This window comes from Sceloporus occidentalis, unplaced genomic scaffold (genome assembly GCF_023333645.1).
Source record: "Sceloporus occidentalis isolate IW3139 unplaced genomic scaffold, rSceOcc1.0.p SCAF_44, whole genome shotgun sequence".
In the NCBI taxonomy this organism is placed as follows: domain Eukaryota; kingdom Metazoa; phylum Chordata; class Lepidosauria; order Squamata; family Phrynosomatidae; genus Sceloporus; species Sceloporus occidentalis.
Window position 1 is genome coordinate 2,534,851 of NW_028317024.1, and position 17,232 is coordinate 2,552,082.

At 38.2% G+C, this 17,232-nt stretch overlaps 2 protein-coding genes across 2 annotated transcripts in view; one reads left to right on the forward strand and one right to left on the reverse strand.

The window, feature by feature from the left end:
• Window positions 1-2,038, reverse strand: part of LOC149289576 (doublecortin domain-containing protein 2-like) — a 58,337-nt gene extending 56,299 nt beyond the window's left edge. The window contains exon 1 of the mRNA XM_089490400.1: window positions 1,725-2,038. Within this exon, the coding sequence (XP_089346526.1) occupies window positions 1,725-2,038 (314 nt within the window). The remainder of the gene's footprint in view (window positions 1-1,724) is intronic.
• Window positions 2,039-5,167: 3,129 nt separating this feature from the next.
• Window positions 5,168-15,695, forward strand: LOC149289577 (magnesium transporter MRS2 homolog, mitochondrial-like). The gene is made up of 12 exons (XM_089490401.1): window positions 5,168-5,192; window positions 6,684-6,863; window positions 10,328-10,401; window positions 10,701-10,737; window positions 10,926-11,038; window positions 11,230-11,403; window positions 11,731-11,861; window positions 13,369-13,485; window positions 14,153-14,305; window positions 14,512-14,629; window positions 15,015-15,128; window positions 15,585-15,695. Exons 1-12 carry the CDS (start codon window positions 5,168-5,170, stop codon window positions 15,693-15,695), a joined length of 1,347 nt encoding a protein of 448 aa, XP_089346527.1.
• Window positions 15,696-17,232: the final 1,537 nt, after the last annotated feature.

The following is a 17,232-nucleotide window of genomic DNA, read 5'->3' on the forward strand; positions in this document are numbered from 1 at the left end:
TATACAGGTAGGTTTATCTTAAATGTAAAAAAAATAACATAACATACGCCCTAACATGTGACACATATTATTTGTTTATTGTCGAGAAATAAAAAAAATAAAAAAACAATATATGAAAAAGGTAATTCTGCTGCAGTGTTTGAAGAGTGGCTTTATCGCCATAGCAACCAATGGAATCGTCCTATTAATTGGCGCTTTGGCCACTCCTCAAACTCTGTATCAGAATCACTTCTTTAGACATAAACCCCATAACGTTCTATTATATTTTTGAAGATAGTTCTGGGGCAAAATGAATAAATTGTGAAAATTCAAAAGTCACATACAGAGACCAGGACAAGGAGCAGTATGTATTTCCATTACTAAACCTCAAAAAGAAACCTAAAAAAAACATGCCATTTTAACAATATATTTTTGTTGTAACACTTTATAAATATTTCCTGAATCACGAAAGGTTGGAGATCCCAAAAACCGAGCAGTCAGTTACCCTAGTTTTACTTATATTGCCCATTATTACACTAATTTGCAAAGGTATTATTGTTGCCCACGCTTAAACCTTCACTAGGACCCTGAAACTAGAGTCAAATTAACTCGAGACATACTTCCAATCTTGTTGTAAAAAAAATCTCACAATTCTTCCGAGTACTGAAATTTGAAGACCAGAGATAGACAATTTTATGTAGAAATTAAGAAACGTAAAGAGGTATTTAGGAGCCGGCCTTTTTCAGAAGCTAGGATAAGACAGTTATACTTTAGACAGCTTGAGAAGTTGGATATCATCGGTAGGGCATGAAAAGGCTCACGTACATGTCAAGTGAAGTAGTGAATGGGAAACACTAAACAAAGGGTTGGATATCCAATGTCACAAATATTTGATGGGATCTATCAAGCAAAACATGTTATGAGTAACATTAGATGCTGTGAGGTGTAGCTTAAGTTCTATCTTAGATTCAAACAGGCCGAAGGTCCCTTCTCTAATCTAATCAATGGGTTTCATTGGTAAGAAAAGGCGGTCATCTATTTTAACCAGGGCAAGTCCACATTAAGACCACACCACATCTCAATAGATACAACTTTTCGTGGCTTGTGGAAAAATGAAGGTGACTTTCTTCCAGACATATCCATTCTACATAGATGTGTTCATCTCTATCAGCTTCTGCCTGGTAGAAGGTGGCACTGAGAACATACACTTTGTTCTGGGGGTGAGGGGAAGACTTCAGAGGATGGTGTAGAACTGGCATCTAAGAAATTACCTACAGGCCAGACTGGACAAACTCTAAAAAGCCGCTTAGATAAGCAGTAACACAGTCACAGACTTGGAATTCTTCATATTATTTTTACTGCATCACTCATCTTTCCTGACAATTAAGCGATTGGGATCTGTAGACTAAATCAGTTAGACCAGTATTAAGGTCCCAACTTACAATACATAAAACAGCTATTGAATCAGAAGGGTGCATTACTTATATATGCTTTGCTTAATCCAACTTACTGCAAAAAAAGGGTTCAACATAAGAACAAAGTTTGGTAATACACAAATTTGAAAACACAAAACACAACCCTATTTTTGAAAACACACATATATATATATATACATATAAACAATATATATATATATATACATTAACCCATGTGATTGCCAAACAATACATTCCATTACTTTATCTCATAGTTAGTTATGTGTTGTGCATGTTAGGGGTAAGCATGCCTTCGATGGCTTTACTTACTCCATCTTCTTGAAGGTTTCTCGCCCTCCTGCCACATAGCATTCTCCCGGCTGCAGGTCCTCCAGAGACGTGATCCGGTGTCCGTTTTTCGGGGTGTACAGGTTCCTGACCGCCCCAAAGGGAGCTTGCACCCCACCCGTCACATCCTTCAGGAACACTTCGAAAGTCCCCACTCGCTTTTCGTGGATCAGCATGCGGCGCCCACGGAAAAACGGGTCTCCGTTTCTGTACACATGCACTGCCTTGACAGCAGGTTGCTGGGCGAGAGGGGCTAAGGTGCGCCCACCGCCTCCTGCAACTTGGGCCGGCTGCATAGTTTAACCGAGATCTGCAAAGGGCTACCCACCTTCCTTACATATACCGAGTCACCTGGCTCTACTTTCTAGATAAGTCCCTTATGGGGATTCCAGCACATCAGCAACTCACAATGCAGCCAACACTCTAGTATTTCCTTACGATTCTATACGTTCTGATAATGAAGTTATTATGCGGATACTCTACTACTCATCTATATGCTATTCCCTTAGCCTACATCTAGCCATTACACACAGTCCTGAAGCACTATTCTTTATACTGCTCTATGGCTTTATGCTTCCACTTAAAGAATGCACGCATGCATTGTTACTCCTTCTATAACCATCTACCGCTGCCCACACACCTCATCGGAGCCTAGAAAGGTCTGCTGTAAGAAGCCAATGACACCTGCAGCTGTCTCCTCCCCGTGTCACCCCTGACCACACCTGCTAACTGTGCACAACTATACCCTCACATGAATAATGCAATGGGTTAAAATAATATCCCCCGTACTACAAATCCTCCTTCTCCGGCGAGACTCCGAGTCCTCCCTGGTCAATGATTACTCAGACGCCTTTTCGGTTAAAGTGGCATAATGTTAGCACGAAGGGGTGTGTGTTTTCGGAGGCTTCCTAAGGTTTCCATGGTAACCCCCCTCTAGGCTGGTCACATGGTTTGCTCGAGGCCACGCTCGTTGTGCCATGTGCATGCTGGAGAATCCTGAATTTAAGGCAAGGAAAAGGACTGATTAAGATCTGGGTCTGGGCAGACTAGACGCAGGGCCGGCCCTATAATGGGGCAGACTGGGGCAATTGCCCCAGGCGGCACTTTAGAAGGGGCGGCACTTTGCCGGCCAATGCGCTTTTTTTTTTTTTTTTTGAAGCGGAGGAGAGAGAGAGGGGCACCGAGTGGTTTTCGCTTACCCTCTCGGCGCCCCTCTCTCTCTCTCTCCTCTGCGGCGAGTCTCCCTGTTCGGTCCCGGTGCCGGCTTGTAATGCAGAGCGCCGGAAGTGACGTCAATTTCCGGCGCTCAGCATTACAAGCCGGCACCGTGGCAGAGCAGGGAGACTCGCCGCAGGACTGTTTAAAGGTAAGTACCGGGGGGGATCGTAGATTATGGCGTCGGCGAAGTTTAAAATGCCGCCCCCCCCCCCCCCGGCGTCGGCGGGGGGGGGGCGGCGTTTTAAACTTCGCCCCAGGCGGCGTTAAGTCTTCGGCCGGCCCTGACTAGACGGGCCCAATGGTTGTTAAATTCTATGTTTCAGCTGAACTATACTGCCCTCTATAAAACTAATATTGATCTAGGGTCTTAGTGGGGGGTAGTAGGAAATCAAACAGTAGATCCAGGAAAACTGCATAATCACATATGTGAATTCATAGACATTAACGAGACGCTAATTAAATTTCCCTCATTACATCATCAAAGGGATCTGAAACACGAATTTAAAATAAAAATCTAGGAAACATTAGATTTTAGATTGTACTCAGTTGCATCCAGTGCGTATATAATTGTGAAAACCAGTTGTGATAAGTGTGAATTGGCACAGGCATACGCCTGATGGCATAAAACACAAGGCACCATTGTTCTGATATATAATACATTGTGTTTATTTCATGCATATTACAAACAGTTTATTATTGTGTAAAACTGGAAATCATCGCTGATAAACATAATAACAATAATACGATTTTGTGATTTAGACAAATTTGAGAAGAAAAAATAAACCTAAAAATCAGCCAAAGAACTTTATTTATTTTGACATCAGAATATATTTACTGTTAATATACTTTATTTTTTGCAGGCGTAATACCGGTATTTTTGAACTAACGTGTAGTTGCTCTTTGTAACTAATACTTTGTGGAATGTTCTGTAAACACACGGTGGCCGGTCTAGTGTTTCAGAGAACCTATCTTTGCTTTAACAGGGCTTTTGACCCCCCACTGAGAGTAATAACCGAGGGTTAACCATTACAAAAGCACACGGGCACTGTAAATCAACCTGTTTTAACCTCAATATACGCCAAGCAGATTTAACCCTTTGAATCGCAAAGCTGTTTTTTTTATCGCTTAGGTTTAATAACACCGAAATGTTAATTTAATGAAATGTTCGTTAATCAGTTTTGGAAAGCAAGTATTGTAAGAAGGTTGAGTACTGGGATTTCCGGTTCCCCAAGCAAATAAAGTACCAGTATACCCCCTTATGCATGGATTTCAAATTCAGACAAAGGTAAGGACCTTGTGGTTGTACCAGCCACTAAATAAACAGCCACCTGTAGTGCCTAAATAGCAAGGAACGGCTCTGAGGGGTTCCAGTGCACCAACACCACCAGCTGCATAGCAAGCTCAGTGGGGTCATGTTAAGAGTGTTTATGCAGACTTATAATTGGTATGTGTGCGTAAGAGAGAGAGAGGCGCAGTCATGACCCATATTATTCATATCCAAGCATTACAGATTAAAATTAAAAGGCTTGGACGCACAAAATAATAAAGTATTGGGTTATGCTAACCAAATACATACAGAAGGGTAAGTGTGAAATGGTGTTGCAACATAATACTAAATATTGAAGACCTCTTCTTCTAATAGCTCACAACATCGCATCAAAAGTCCCTCTAAAACCCTGTCCCTAGCCACACATCTAACTATGACTCCTACTGTTGAGATTTATGTACTAATGCCTTATTGCAGATGTCGACAAATATGGTATGGATCTAAAAGCCAAACCATATTTGTCGACACCTGCAATAAGGCACTAGTACATAAATCTCATACAGTAACACACACACACACTAACATTCTACACTCATGTACATGCATGCCAACACCATACACTCTTTAACACTATATGCTGACATACACATTCATGCTAATGCCATTCTGTGACATACACAACACCATACACACACTGGCTAATGCTATACATATATAAAGTTACACTCTAACACTACGGACACATACACATGACTCCAGCACTAAACATATACACACATAAACACTGACTCTGTCATTATAGTATTTGTACACACAATCACACATACACACTGACTCTGCCACTCTAGTATATCTACACACAATCACACATACACACACACGTTCACATACACTACTCTCCCCCCACCTTACCTCACACCGCTGCCTATGTTCTGCCACCATGAAGACTGAAGATGAAATCAAGCGTATGGAAATTGTGTTCGTACTGGAGAAACAAACACAGCAATAGTGAAGTATAGAAAAATGTATTCTCCTTATACAAGAAAAGACAGAAATTCATGAGGCAAAATTAATAAACAAGTCATAGCTATATATAAATGGTACTGGTCGGCTCCAGCAGCATGCAGCGTGATCTTCTGAAATACAAATCATACACCTCATGAATGGAATAAAATCCCTCCGGTGTCATCATGGTCTACACACATAATCCTCAAACAACGTGTTAAGATTCTTCTTCAGCTTCCTCAGGGTAGTCTAACAGGTCTATTAGCATATCCAAACGGTGGCCGCACACCATAGTACCGGATCTCACATACAGATTGGGTATGTATGGAGCGATGTTGCCCAGCGGCCCAGAGCAGATTTGCCTCATCTGTCAGGTGGCCTGATGTCTACCACACAGCATCTACTTCCTTTAACATCAACATACATATAATCATCTGTATTGTGCATACAAGGCCAGAAAACGTGTTGGAAATGTATAGGGTAAGAGATCTACCCTATACATTTCCACTCAAAGAAAAGACTGGCCTTGTGTGTTTCAATGTTGCTTTGAGAATTGCCCAACGCAGCATGGAAAGCAGCCATCTGTATGACTCAGTCCGTAAGAGGAGACTAGCGGAATGTGTTAACTAGCGGAATGTGTACAACTTTTGTTTGGTTTGTTTCAAAATCTTTTAACGTGGTGTGGGGTTTAATAACTGCAATTTCTTCTAAATTTGGTTCTAAAAGCTCACAATTGCAGTGCCATCTTCTCCTTCGAGTATGTCTTTATCCATTTTAATGTTATTCATTTTCACTGACCCCTTAGTGTAATAGTGATAGGTTCTATAAATAAATGCAATTTAACTTAATAAACAATAGACGAAATATCAAGTCCACCTTGAGAGACAGGCAAAATTAGCAGACTATGCAGCCTGACAAACCATTAATTGTATTTTTTTTATTAGTAGTAGTAGTAGTAGTAGTAGTAGTAGTATTGTATACCATGAACCGGCCTACATTTTAGATTTTGTTATTGATCTTCGTTTGAAACTTCAACAGTTTATGACGTGCTGGAATAAAGACCTCCAGTGAAGACTGAGGGCCCTCTGTGGTGAAATTGGGGATTGCATCTAAAACAAAGTACCAACAACAGTAACCCCCTCCTCCCATGTAAGAGTCTTACGTGGGTAAGGAGTAGGAGGGGAGAGGGAAATGTCGACTACCTCTACCCTACCCAGAAGAAATAGTGACCTGGATACCCAAGGAAGTAGCTCTTCACATCAAGACTCGGGTTGAAATCCAGAGAGTTACCAGAAATGCTTCTGTGCCATGAAACATCTTGCTGAAAGCAAAATTCCAGGAAGGACAACTGCCCAATTTTCCCTACCAGAAGCATTTTTAGACATTTAATATTGTTTCTGGTGGTGTCAGGACCAATGTAGCCAGCAGAGAATGCCTAAACTTCTGTTCAGGCATTCTCCGTTATTCTGGTGTAACCAGTGCTCGTACTGAGTGCCGCCACACAGGATCACTCAGCAAGAAGCCAGAGATGCTGGCTTTTGCTGACAGAGAAGACCCCAGGTTGTCTAATGACAGCCTTACATACTGTGTACCGCCAGGAAACGTCCCTGCGAGTGCAAAAAAGGTGGGACGTACGATTATTGTTCAGCCTTGGTCTTGACTTGGATTCAGGATAGCCATATCTGAGAAATGGCTCAAACCTTAAAATCAGAGCAGCCCAGGGGGCATATTGGCGCTCTGCCCTTCTTTCCAGCTCGCCTGGAACATCATTGAGATGTTGAATAAATGCCTTCTCTTTGAAACTCAAATTTCCTGATGGTTGTAACAATGTGTCAATGATTTTGTTTCCAAATCCAACAACAGCCTGGCATCTTTTAAACAAAGCTTGCAAATAAAACGCAGGAATACTATTGAATAATAGTGAATACTATTGGTAATTTGAACTTGAGCAAAGAATAGCTTTCATTTTTACTATTGTCACAGTCTCTATTGTATGCCAGAATGCCATGTGTAAGTTATAACCACAGGATATAATTAAAATGAAGTTCCATAATTGAAGGTGTACAGGGACATTGTTTCTTCTATCAATTATATTTTGTTTCTAATTGTAGCATTACATCATCTTTCTTCATTGATTTGGTAATCGTATTGTATGGCCTGACATCATAATTACTTACCATCTCTTAAATCAACAAAATGTTGATTTTGTATTCAATGTTATAATTAGGCCATTGATTAAAATCCATGTTCTATACATTTAACTCTAACTGTTATGACACAACTACATATGTCTGTTTGAAGGAAACCAAGGGCCTTAGTTGGACAAAGAATGTTACGTTAAAATAATTATTGCATAAAGAAAAGGTTTTTTTTATTTGAGTTGTCAACTAGAAACACTTTAGAACATTCTTCATTCAGATGAAGTTGCTTGAAGAAGCTTCCAAGATCTTGGAAATATTTAAATACATAAAAAAGATTTATCAAACTGAAGGAGGGAAGTTTATTTCAAAGGAGGAGAACACGAGATCATAATCTTAAATGAGAGGGACAAAGGCTTAGATGTGTTACCTTGCTGAGAGGGTGGTAGACATGTAGAATTGCCCCCCTCCAGCAAAGGTTGTAGAGGTTAATATAGAGAATGAATTTAAATGTACAAGGGACAAAACAAGGTGTAGGACTGATTAAGGGTTTTAACCTTTTTATCAGTAATAATGAGCAAAATGGTTCCTATTTGCATCAAATTTTAAGTTTCTATGTAAAACAATCTTTCACTTTATATGGGCTATTATTATCATTTAAATCAGTAAAATACCAATTGCTTTGAAGTGTTAGCACAAACACGCATTAGATGCTGTAGATGCCACCCATTTCTAGGGTTGTTTAACCCGTTGAGTCCCCTTAGGCCTTACCTGTACATTCTTAAAATTTGTGGCGAAAACGGCACTCGCCACAAGCACCAGTACACTGTCATTTAAGTGATGCCCTATCGTGTAATTGAGCATTCCCTTTCTGGTAGCTGACACCCACTGAAAGTCAGGAGAGCCTCAGCTGGGTCTTTCTAGACCCTGTTGGGCTCCCCCATTGCACCCCCTGCTGGCTGATTACAGTTATTGCAATCTGCAATGCAGAGCTATGGTGCACAGCTTGTAATCAGCACAAACACATAAATAGTTTCTCCCCTTCCAATTTTTTTGAAAAAAATTACAAAAATGAAGGGGGAAAATTTAACTGACATGACATCACTGACATAAAAAATGTATGACTTGAGTACAAGGTACAGTGCAAAAAATATAATAAAATAAAAAAAATCTAAAGAATTACCCCTTACTGCTTTTGCTATAAGTAATAAAATATATATAAAAACAATACAACCCCCCCCCAAACCCCTTAAGTAAATATAGGGTAATACGTAAAGCATGGATGTGGCCCTCTGGATCGTAAAAAAATATGTATGTGGGGCATGACTGTAATCAGATGTTGCTGAACAAAAATAGGGTCATTGTTTAGCTGTGACACCTACACTATAGAAGAAAATTTAAGTAAGATTGCAAAAATTTGATTTCGTTTTATTTTAAGTATACTTTTTTAAATCTATTATCACTAATATGTTTTATGTATTTCTATTAAAGAAGACTCTATTTCTCCTCAACAAAATGACCTATATTTGGGGGCTCATCAAATATGGAAAAGGGGAATCGTGCTTTAACAGGCATGTGCAAAAATTACAAAAAAATATGTTGATGCTTTGGTTGACAGGACTGCAGGGGTTAAATAACATTTATGCTGTAAAAATGCAGTATGAGGTCTGCTATAGTCATGTTGTAATTTGTTTCATCACAACACGCATGCTCACATTATTATTGAGCACAGTAATGAGCGAGTCAAACCCTCGCCGAACCATTTCAAACAGAACTATCCACAAGGAGGTTCCTTGTGTCATTTGACAGGCTACGTCAATAAAGTTTGTTTAAAAAAAAAACCACACCGGTCTGTAGTATGACAAGGAAAGCGGTTCCGGTGCACAAACCCATGTGTATCCTTATGACGGCAGAGTGAAAGCTTTACGAGTCATCGGAAGGGTCATGATATAAATTGATTTTATTATTTTGAGTTGGTTTTTTTTTTTTACTCCCTCTAACGCGAACCTATTATTCCATGGAGATACCGTGTGTTTTACGTAGCCTCGGCTCTTGCAGAAGGGCACTCTTGGGAGTGTTGAGACAGGCAGGGACAGTCAGAGGTTGCAGTTTGTACTCTCATGTGGGTCGGGGAGTTAAATCAAGATGGACCCACAGATCTTTATTGGGTTACACCAGGAGACCTATCTGCAGCGGTCAGTAGTGTTCTGATAGATATATATATATATATATATATATATATAATGTGTATGTATGTATTTGTGTTTCATATTATATATAGGTGACCGTCATTTTAGATGTATATACAGAGAAGGAATGGCTTGCAATGTAGTGAAAGCATAACATTTCCACAGTATTGATATTTCAATGTATTTGTTTCACTTACTTCAGGCCTTGTTATGACACAAGATTCACAGAAGCTTTGCTGGTGCATTGGTTTATTCAGTCCGTAGCGTACCAGACCAGTGTAAGCCACCTCTTAGAGACAGAGAATCATTCATTTAGTATGCAAAGTTTTGTGTCACACTGTGGCAACTCATGTCCCCTCTGATTGCTTTTGAATAAAGGGCATACAAAATATATTAATGGTAACTAGATTGGAAGCACGGTTCTGTGCATGCCATCAGCGATGCTCTGTGCGGTGGTGGAAGTTCTCTTAGGGTATTGATGACTTGATACGTATTGATGTGAACTGTACATTGCAAATATACCAACGCCTCTTGATCTTGAAATATTTCCCAAACACATCGACCATACTTTTAGTTCTATTAGCACATTGATAGTTATAATTTTTTTATAAAATAAAATAAAAAATGTTGCATGATAAATGAGCATGGCTTACCCTTTAAAATTGTAACTTCTTTTTAGAATCGGTTTGCTGCCTTTATTTATTTAAAAGACATCAGGAAGCTCCAATGAACAAATCATTGTAATCGGTTATTTTATTGGTTTTCTAGGTGGATCATTTCGACTTTCATCCACTGATGTAACACAAGCCACGTTATCCAGCGTAGCTCCTGTATTTTCTATTGTAAGTATATGATGTTTCTACCGCATCAGATGAACTATTAACTTACATTACATCTAAATGCTCTAAAGGGTTGATCAAACTTGTGTTTTATGATGACAAATTCATGGAATATTTGGTAATGTTAGTTTGCAGTAATACGAAATACATCCTTTGAAAGAGGTTTGTACTCTGGATAGTGTTTCCATCCATTACTATTTTTGGGCTACACAAAAACGTCTCCCAAGAACATCATGCTGCTTTCTTTGTTCTGTAGAAACAGAAATAGTCTTATCTACATATTTTATTCTTTTTATTTTTAGGTGAAATTCGACACAGAGGGAAACATCATGTCTTTTGGTAAGCTTTTCCAACATAATGTGCTTCCTTAGATCCTTAGACACATATGTTACTAATGATAGGTTTCTTGTACGTTAATGTATGGCATCAAAATTCGCTTCTTTTACTGTGTATTTCCATGGTTTATTATGGTTATTATAAGTTTTGTAACATGTACTGTACTTCAATTCATTGTTTTATTTTTACAGAAAGGAAAAAAACTGAACTGTACCAGGAGTTAGGTCTTCAAGCTCGAGATTTAAGATTCCAGCATCTGATGAGTATCACCTCTAGGAATAAGAGGATTATACTAAGAATGGAGGTACCCCAGCCCTTAAATCTTTTTAGCTGACTTTTGTTTTATTCACATGTTCTGTCAATGAATAAGAGTGTGGATATTGTTCCGTTCAATAGTTCTTACTTCCTATGCAAATAATTTGTATCATTTTTCAATTCACCATTTCACGATTTCTGTATAAAAATGTTTATTGTATTTTCTGTCTCTTGTATTAGTTTCTAAAAGCTGTTATAACCTCTGAGTATCTTCTGATATTGGATTATCGGAACCTCCACTTGGATCACTGGTTATTCAGAGAACTTGCCCCCCAGTTAGCAGGCGAAGGTCAACTGGTCACCTATTCCTTGCCTTTTGAATTCAGAGCTTTAGAAGCTATTCTGCAGCATAGGGTGAGTTCTTGTATGTACGCATCTATTTAAACTTCTTTTTGACTCACATTTCAGTTGTTCAGAACTTCACTATATAATGTGCGTACGTTTTCAAATTGTTTCTCCATATCAGACGGGTGTAAAAATGTGTGTCCTTTTCAGGTCTCTGTTAGTTAGAAACCTTCTAACTGGTGAGGGTACATGACGACTTAAGTTTACAAATTTTATATAAAAAGGACAGATGTATGATATGAGATTAGGGTGTCTTCATTACTGTAAGTGGCCCTGCCTCTGTGTTTTTAAAATAACTGACTTTCAATGCTTATGAAGGGTAACATTGTCATCTAGATGAGCACTCTTCAGGGACGACTTCAGTATTTGCAACCTTATATCCTGGAAACCTTGGAAGCTTTGGTGGATCCCAAGCTACTGTCCATAGACAGGAGCAAATTGCACGTTTTGTTGCAAAATGGAAAAAGGCAAGTTTGGCTCGGTTCTTAAAGATAAAGCATTTGTTTTTCCAATACTAGCGAATGCAAATAAAAAAACAAAAAACCACGTGTGAATATAAATGACAAAAATACTTCCCTCAATGAGAGCAATAAACAATAAAAACAAGCATAAACCAGGATGGTGCAGTATCCTCAATGAGCTGATCTTAAAAGATCAAAATGCACTTACAATTGGGATGTAGCACAACTCAACGAGTATTGTGCAAAAGCGAGTAGAAATCAAACGGTATATGATAAGAATAAATTGGTTTATGCTTGTTTTTACAGCATACTACATACAGTTTTAGAAGCTTGACATTTGATGAGCCTGCTTTGTCCAGCCCTTTTGTGAGTGGAATTTACACATTATATAGACACACACCTCTTTAACAATATTACACTATTGTATTTGTTTTTTTCTTCCCCTATGTATATGCGCTCCATCATTCCTGGTTTTTCCAATACTGTCTGATAAGTTATCAATCTTACCATTTCTTCCATTCAGATCAAGGACTGTTTCCACACATGCTTACTTGCCCATTTTGCTACTTTGTGAGTGCCAGACTTCAGTATATGAGAGGAAGTTTGTAAACATCACCGATGCTGTAAGCATTCTAGTGTGTGCTAATCTACTTCCCGCATTACATAGCCATTAGCTAATTTTATATTTGTTATGGAAGTAATGTCATTGCCTTTACAGTGTTTAATTACTATTTTTTCCCATTATTCTACCATTGTGTTTATAACACAATGTGTGTAGTGGTCCACGGGCATTTGTGTTGGTGTCATATTATCACAGAGAGGGTTACGTATTAAAAGTAATATTGGTTTAAATCTTATCATAAATATAACCAATAGACAGGAACAAAGTATTATATAAGCAGAATGCTACATCTTAATTGTGAGATCCTTCCTTATTTGTTGTACATTGCTTTTACTTTTAAAGATATATGTGTAAAAAGCTCATTCGAAATGTGTTCTAAGCTTCTACATTGCGAACTCTGTTATTAGAGTTTGTAATATCGTCTGTGAAGATAACGTTCACGTAAGGTTTTTCATTTTTGTTATGTTTTATTTATGAAAATGTTCCTCACTTTCTGCTGCAGAGCGGCTTAGCCTCTGCCCTTACTGCTAAGAGCATTGTTTTGTGCCTCTGGCACTTTGGGGCAAACCCAGCTGAAAGGGAGAAGGCATTGAAAATGTGTGATGCAGACTCTTAATGACCATGTCATGCTCACACACTGATGCACACTAAGTTACAACCGGGCAAGCAACTTGGATTCGAACATGTCTAGTTTGAGCCACCATCCATAATTGTACCATTTTGATGTGCAAAGAAACCTAGCCAGGCATTCTGTGCTGCCACAACAGGTTTTTTGTTGGATACATGCCACATTGCCCTGTGATTCAAACTGTTAAAAACCCATCACCGGAAGACAGATCAGTTTGCTTTTTTTGCACTTATCTGTTATGCCATCACATGTTGTTCCTACAGCTTGTCAGAATTGGAAACGGACATTAAAGTTTTCAAAGAAGCAATACTAGAGATTCTTGATGAAGATGAATTAATTGAGGATTTGTGCCTCACCAAGATGGCATATCCTCAGGTCCTGTAAGTATTACGGTTTTTATTATTGTGTTTCTGTTTCATTGATGTAAAAGGTTCTGTTCCACAGATATTTCCTTTATGTTTCTATTAGTACGTACTGCTATGGTATACATGTCAACGTGTTTCTTTTTTTAAATAAAATACGGTTTTGCTTTATTCTGTAGTTGAAAAATTTGGTGGGGCGGCTTGAATCCTGTCTGCCCTGCCCTGCCCTGGATGCCAATTTTCACATAACAGAAGAAGAGACTAAAAGTAATGTTCCTGTTTTAAAGGGACCTCACACCCATCCCCCTTTACTCCCATCACACCTATTGCACATTACTCCCCTTACACCTATTACACGTTATAACTCACCCCCCATCACTGACCATCACTGTGTATTAGTAGGCAGTCAGACTACAGTGATGTAATACATAGAGGAGGGATTAAGTGATGGGTAGCACAAAATTATTTTTTTTAGATTTTTTTTTATCTGGTTATCTTTTAAAAGGCTCCCTATGTGGAACAGAACCTTTTAAAATATGTTGTCTTTAACAGTGGTATTTCTGTTGGCCAACTTTCAGACTTCATTAGGAAACCCTTATGAAAGTGAACAGTTGTATTTCACTGTAGCAACATGAGCAGTTTATTATGTTGAATATTTAAATATTTTTTTATGTTGTGCGCATAGTGAAGAGAGCGCTTCCAGAATTGACCATGCAGAGGAAATGGAACTACTTTTGGAGAACTATTATAGACAAGCCGACGACCTCGCCAATGCTGCCAGAGAGCTCAGGGTTCTGATTGATGACTCTGAAAGTGTCATCTTCATCAACCTGGACAGGTTGGTCTCAATTCACTCTATATTGTGCCTTAATTTAATAATGACCTTTATACTGCATAGTTTGCAGCACTTACAAAGCACACAATTGAGTGCAACTTAGTAAATATTATATATTGCATTAGTATTGTCCTGAAATGAAAGTAATTTAAAACATAAAACGTAATTTGCTGTGTTAGTACTAAGCATTTTCCCTTCTGGTGTTCCAGCCATCGCAATGTAATGATGAGACTGAACTTACAGTTGACTATGGGGACTTTCTCACTCTCTCTTTTTGGCCTGATTGGGGTTGCATTCGGAATGAATTTGGAGTCTTCGTTTGAAGAGGTGAGACAATAAATGTCTTTTATTTATTGTTTATTCTGGGGTGGTTTTAATGTCTGTGTTTAACATTTATTTGACTTGTATTCTCTTCTATAGACTGATTCCCATTAACTTATTTTACCACAGTCACTGCTTAGTATAACGAATTTTATAGAAACTACACATAGCTTCTGGTTTTGTCAGTCACTGTATTTGGGAAATATCGTTTACATGTAAAAGGCTATTATCCTATAAGTGCTAATATTTGTGCCACATCATATTTAATCAATTTCCTGCCCTGCGTTTATCTCCCTTTTTTCAGTCCACCTTTACAAAAATAGCCAAAGGGGAAAAATATATATATATATATATTTGATCAACAGTAAAAGTTATATTGTTCTTCATCTAGAATCCTCAAGTATTTTGGCTGGTTACTGGAATAATGTTTTTGGGAAGTGGATTAATCTGGCGACGCTTACTTTCATTTCTTGGAAGACATCTGGAGCCGTCTTTACCCCCTCCGGTATGTTGAAGACCAACAGATTTATAAGGCTTGGAAGTTCATGAATGCCGTGTTCTTTCCTTCATATAGGGAAATACTTGATATACGAGCAATATGAGTTTTTAGAGCAAAGTTGTGTTTTTTTAATGGCATATATTATAATGCCATTTATTATTAAAAATGTATTATTGAAAATTAAATAACTCAGTCCCAAGATATAGTTGTGTGTGAACAAAGAATAAAATATGAATATGATGTTGGAATTAGCTGATTTATAACTGGATCCATTGTGTTTATATTTGTGTCTGAATTCAATCAGGTGCATTGATCTGATCTCTGCCATTCTATAGTTGGTCAGAACTGAATAGGAAACCATGCACACGGCGGCATCTTTTGTAAACCGTCTTTACAAAGAAAGACTTGTATACTGTTGTTTCAGATTCATTCTGGACCTGTGTTTGCTGTTTTTTGGTTTAGGTCCCATCACTGCTAAAGAGGCCGTACCCTGTGAGCGGAAGAGTTGAAACCAGGAATGGGAATAAACTGGAAACATTTGTGTCGAATAGGAGTAACATGTCTGGCAGATAACCCTCAGCCCACAAATGTATACTGTGACTGTTACAACGACATATTACCTCGGAGAGGGAAGTCGGCAATGGATCAAGTGGACTTTCAAGAAATTCAACTTCATTTAATATCCTCAAACGATTGCATGGGGTTTTAACACCGTGTCCATCATGGTCAGCCCTGTTGTCTCAGGATAGCATTGCACAATGTGTCTGGCTTCCCTTCAACTGCACACGGTACCTACTCAGGAATAACCCTTAACACACCACGCTGTAGGGCTCACATCAGCGATTTTACTTACAATACATTTTTGTATGTCTTCAGTAGAAGAGAAATTCACAGAGATAACTCTCCCCAAAATACCCAGAGGAAGGGGGTAAAATCAAGCAATCCAAAGGTAGACCCGAATCACATTTATGGCTGTAATTGTGTTTGTGTCTTGATACAATCAAGCGTATTAACATCTGCCATTTTAAAACACAAGCCTGATTAGAAAAAAACATGCACATAGTAGCTGCTTTTGTAAACAGACTGTATGAAGAAGATGAAAAACTTAAGTCTTGGCTAAATAACTTAATGATCCGCATAGGAAGCTGAAGATGCCTTGCTTAATCCAAGCATTTGTGTGAAGTGATTATAGATATTACATGAACCAAATGACTGCGAGTTAGCCAATGATACAAGAAGACTTATGCAAAGGCATATTCCTGGTTGTTTTTCCCTGTACTTATATAGCCAAGGTGCCTTAAATTATATATATCTAGAATATCTATTTTACTAAATATACCAAACAATTGTTTTGTGCCTTTTTTGTTATGCATTCTGTAAGACCAAATAATAGAATTGGCATAGTTAGCCAATAAAGGTGGAATATAGGATCCCAGTTTTCAAGTTACAGTTGTTAATTGCAAGAAAAGTATTCACATTGCATTATTATAGCCTCTCTAGTGCCATTGACCACCGCAGTATACTAGTTTCTTACCAATATAAACCACAGCAAATTTCATACAGTGGCGAATTTCTGAAGGTCAAAACTTTTTTAAACTATTTTTTTTTATAAATAACCTTACATACAGGGAGATGCAGGTGCAGATTAAAAAAAAGTGCAGATTGGAAATGCTTTTTTTTTTTTTTGTATGGCTTTACTGGACCAATCCTCTAATAACTTGCCTGATTGAAATACAGGTTCATCCCGTAGTGTAGGTATTTAATAGAAATTCACCACAGAATAAGATTAGGTAGTCACGATCTATTAGTGTTTTAAGAAAGCACTATTTATTCCAAATCAGTTTTTTGCATCCATTGTATTCGATGACCACTCAAAGTAATGTTTATTATTAATACTAGATGTCCTCTTTGGCGAATTAAAAGAATATTCAACCTCAATGGTATTTTTTTTTTTCATCTATTTCTAACAAAATTAAAAAAAAAAATAGCATGGCCCACATTCCCTGGAGACAGATAATCACAATAAAAGCATCAAGTTTGATTAACAACTCATTTAAAGCTGGCAAATAACGGGCCACTGGGTACATTCATCTACTAAATTCCTTATTCT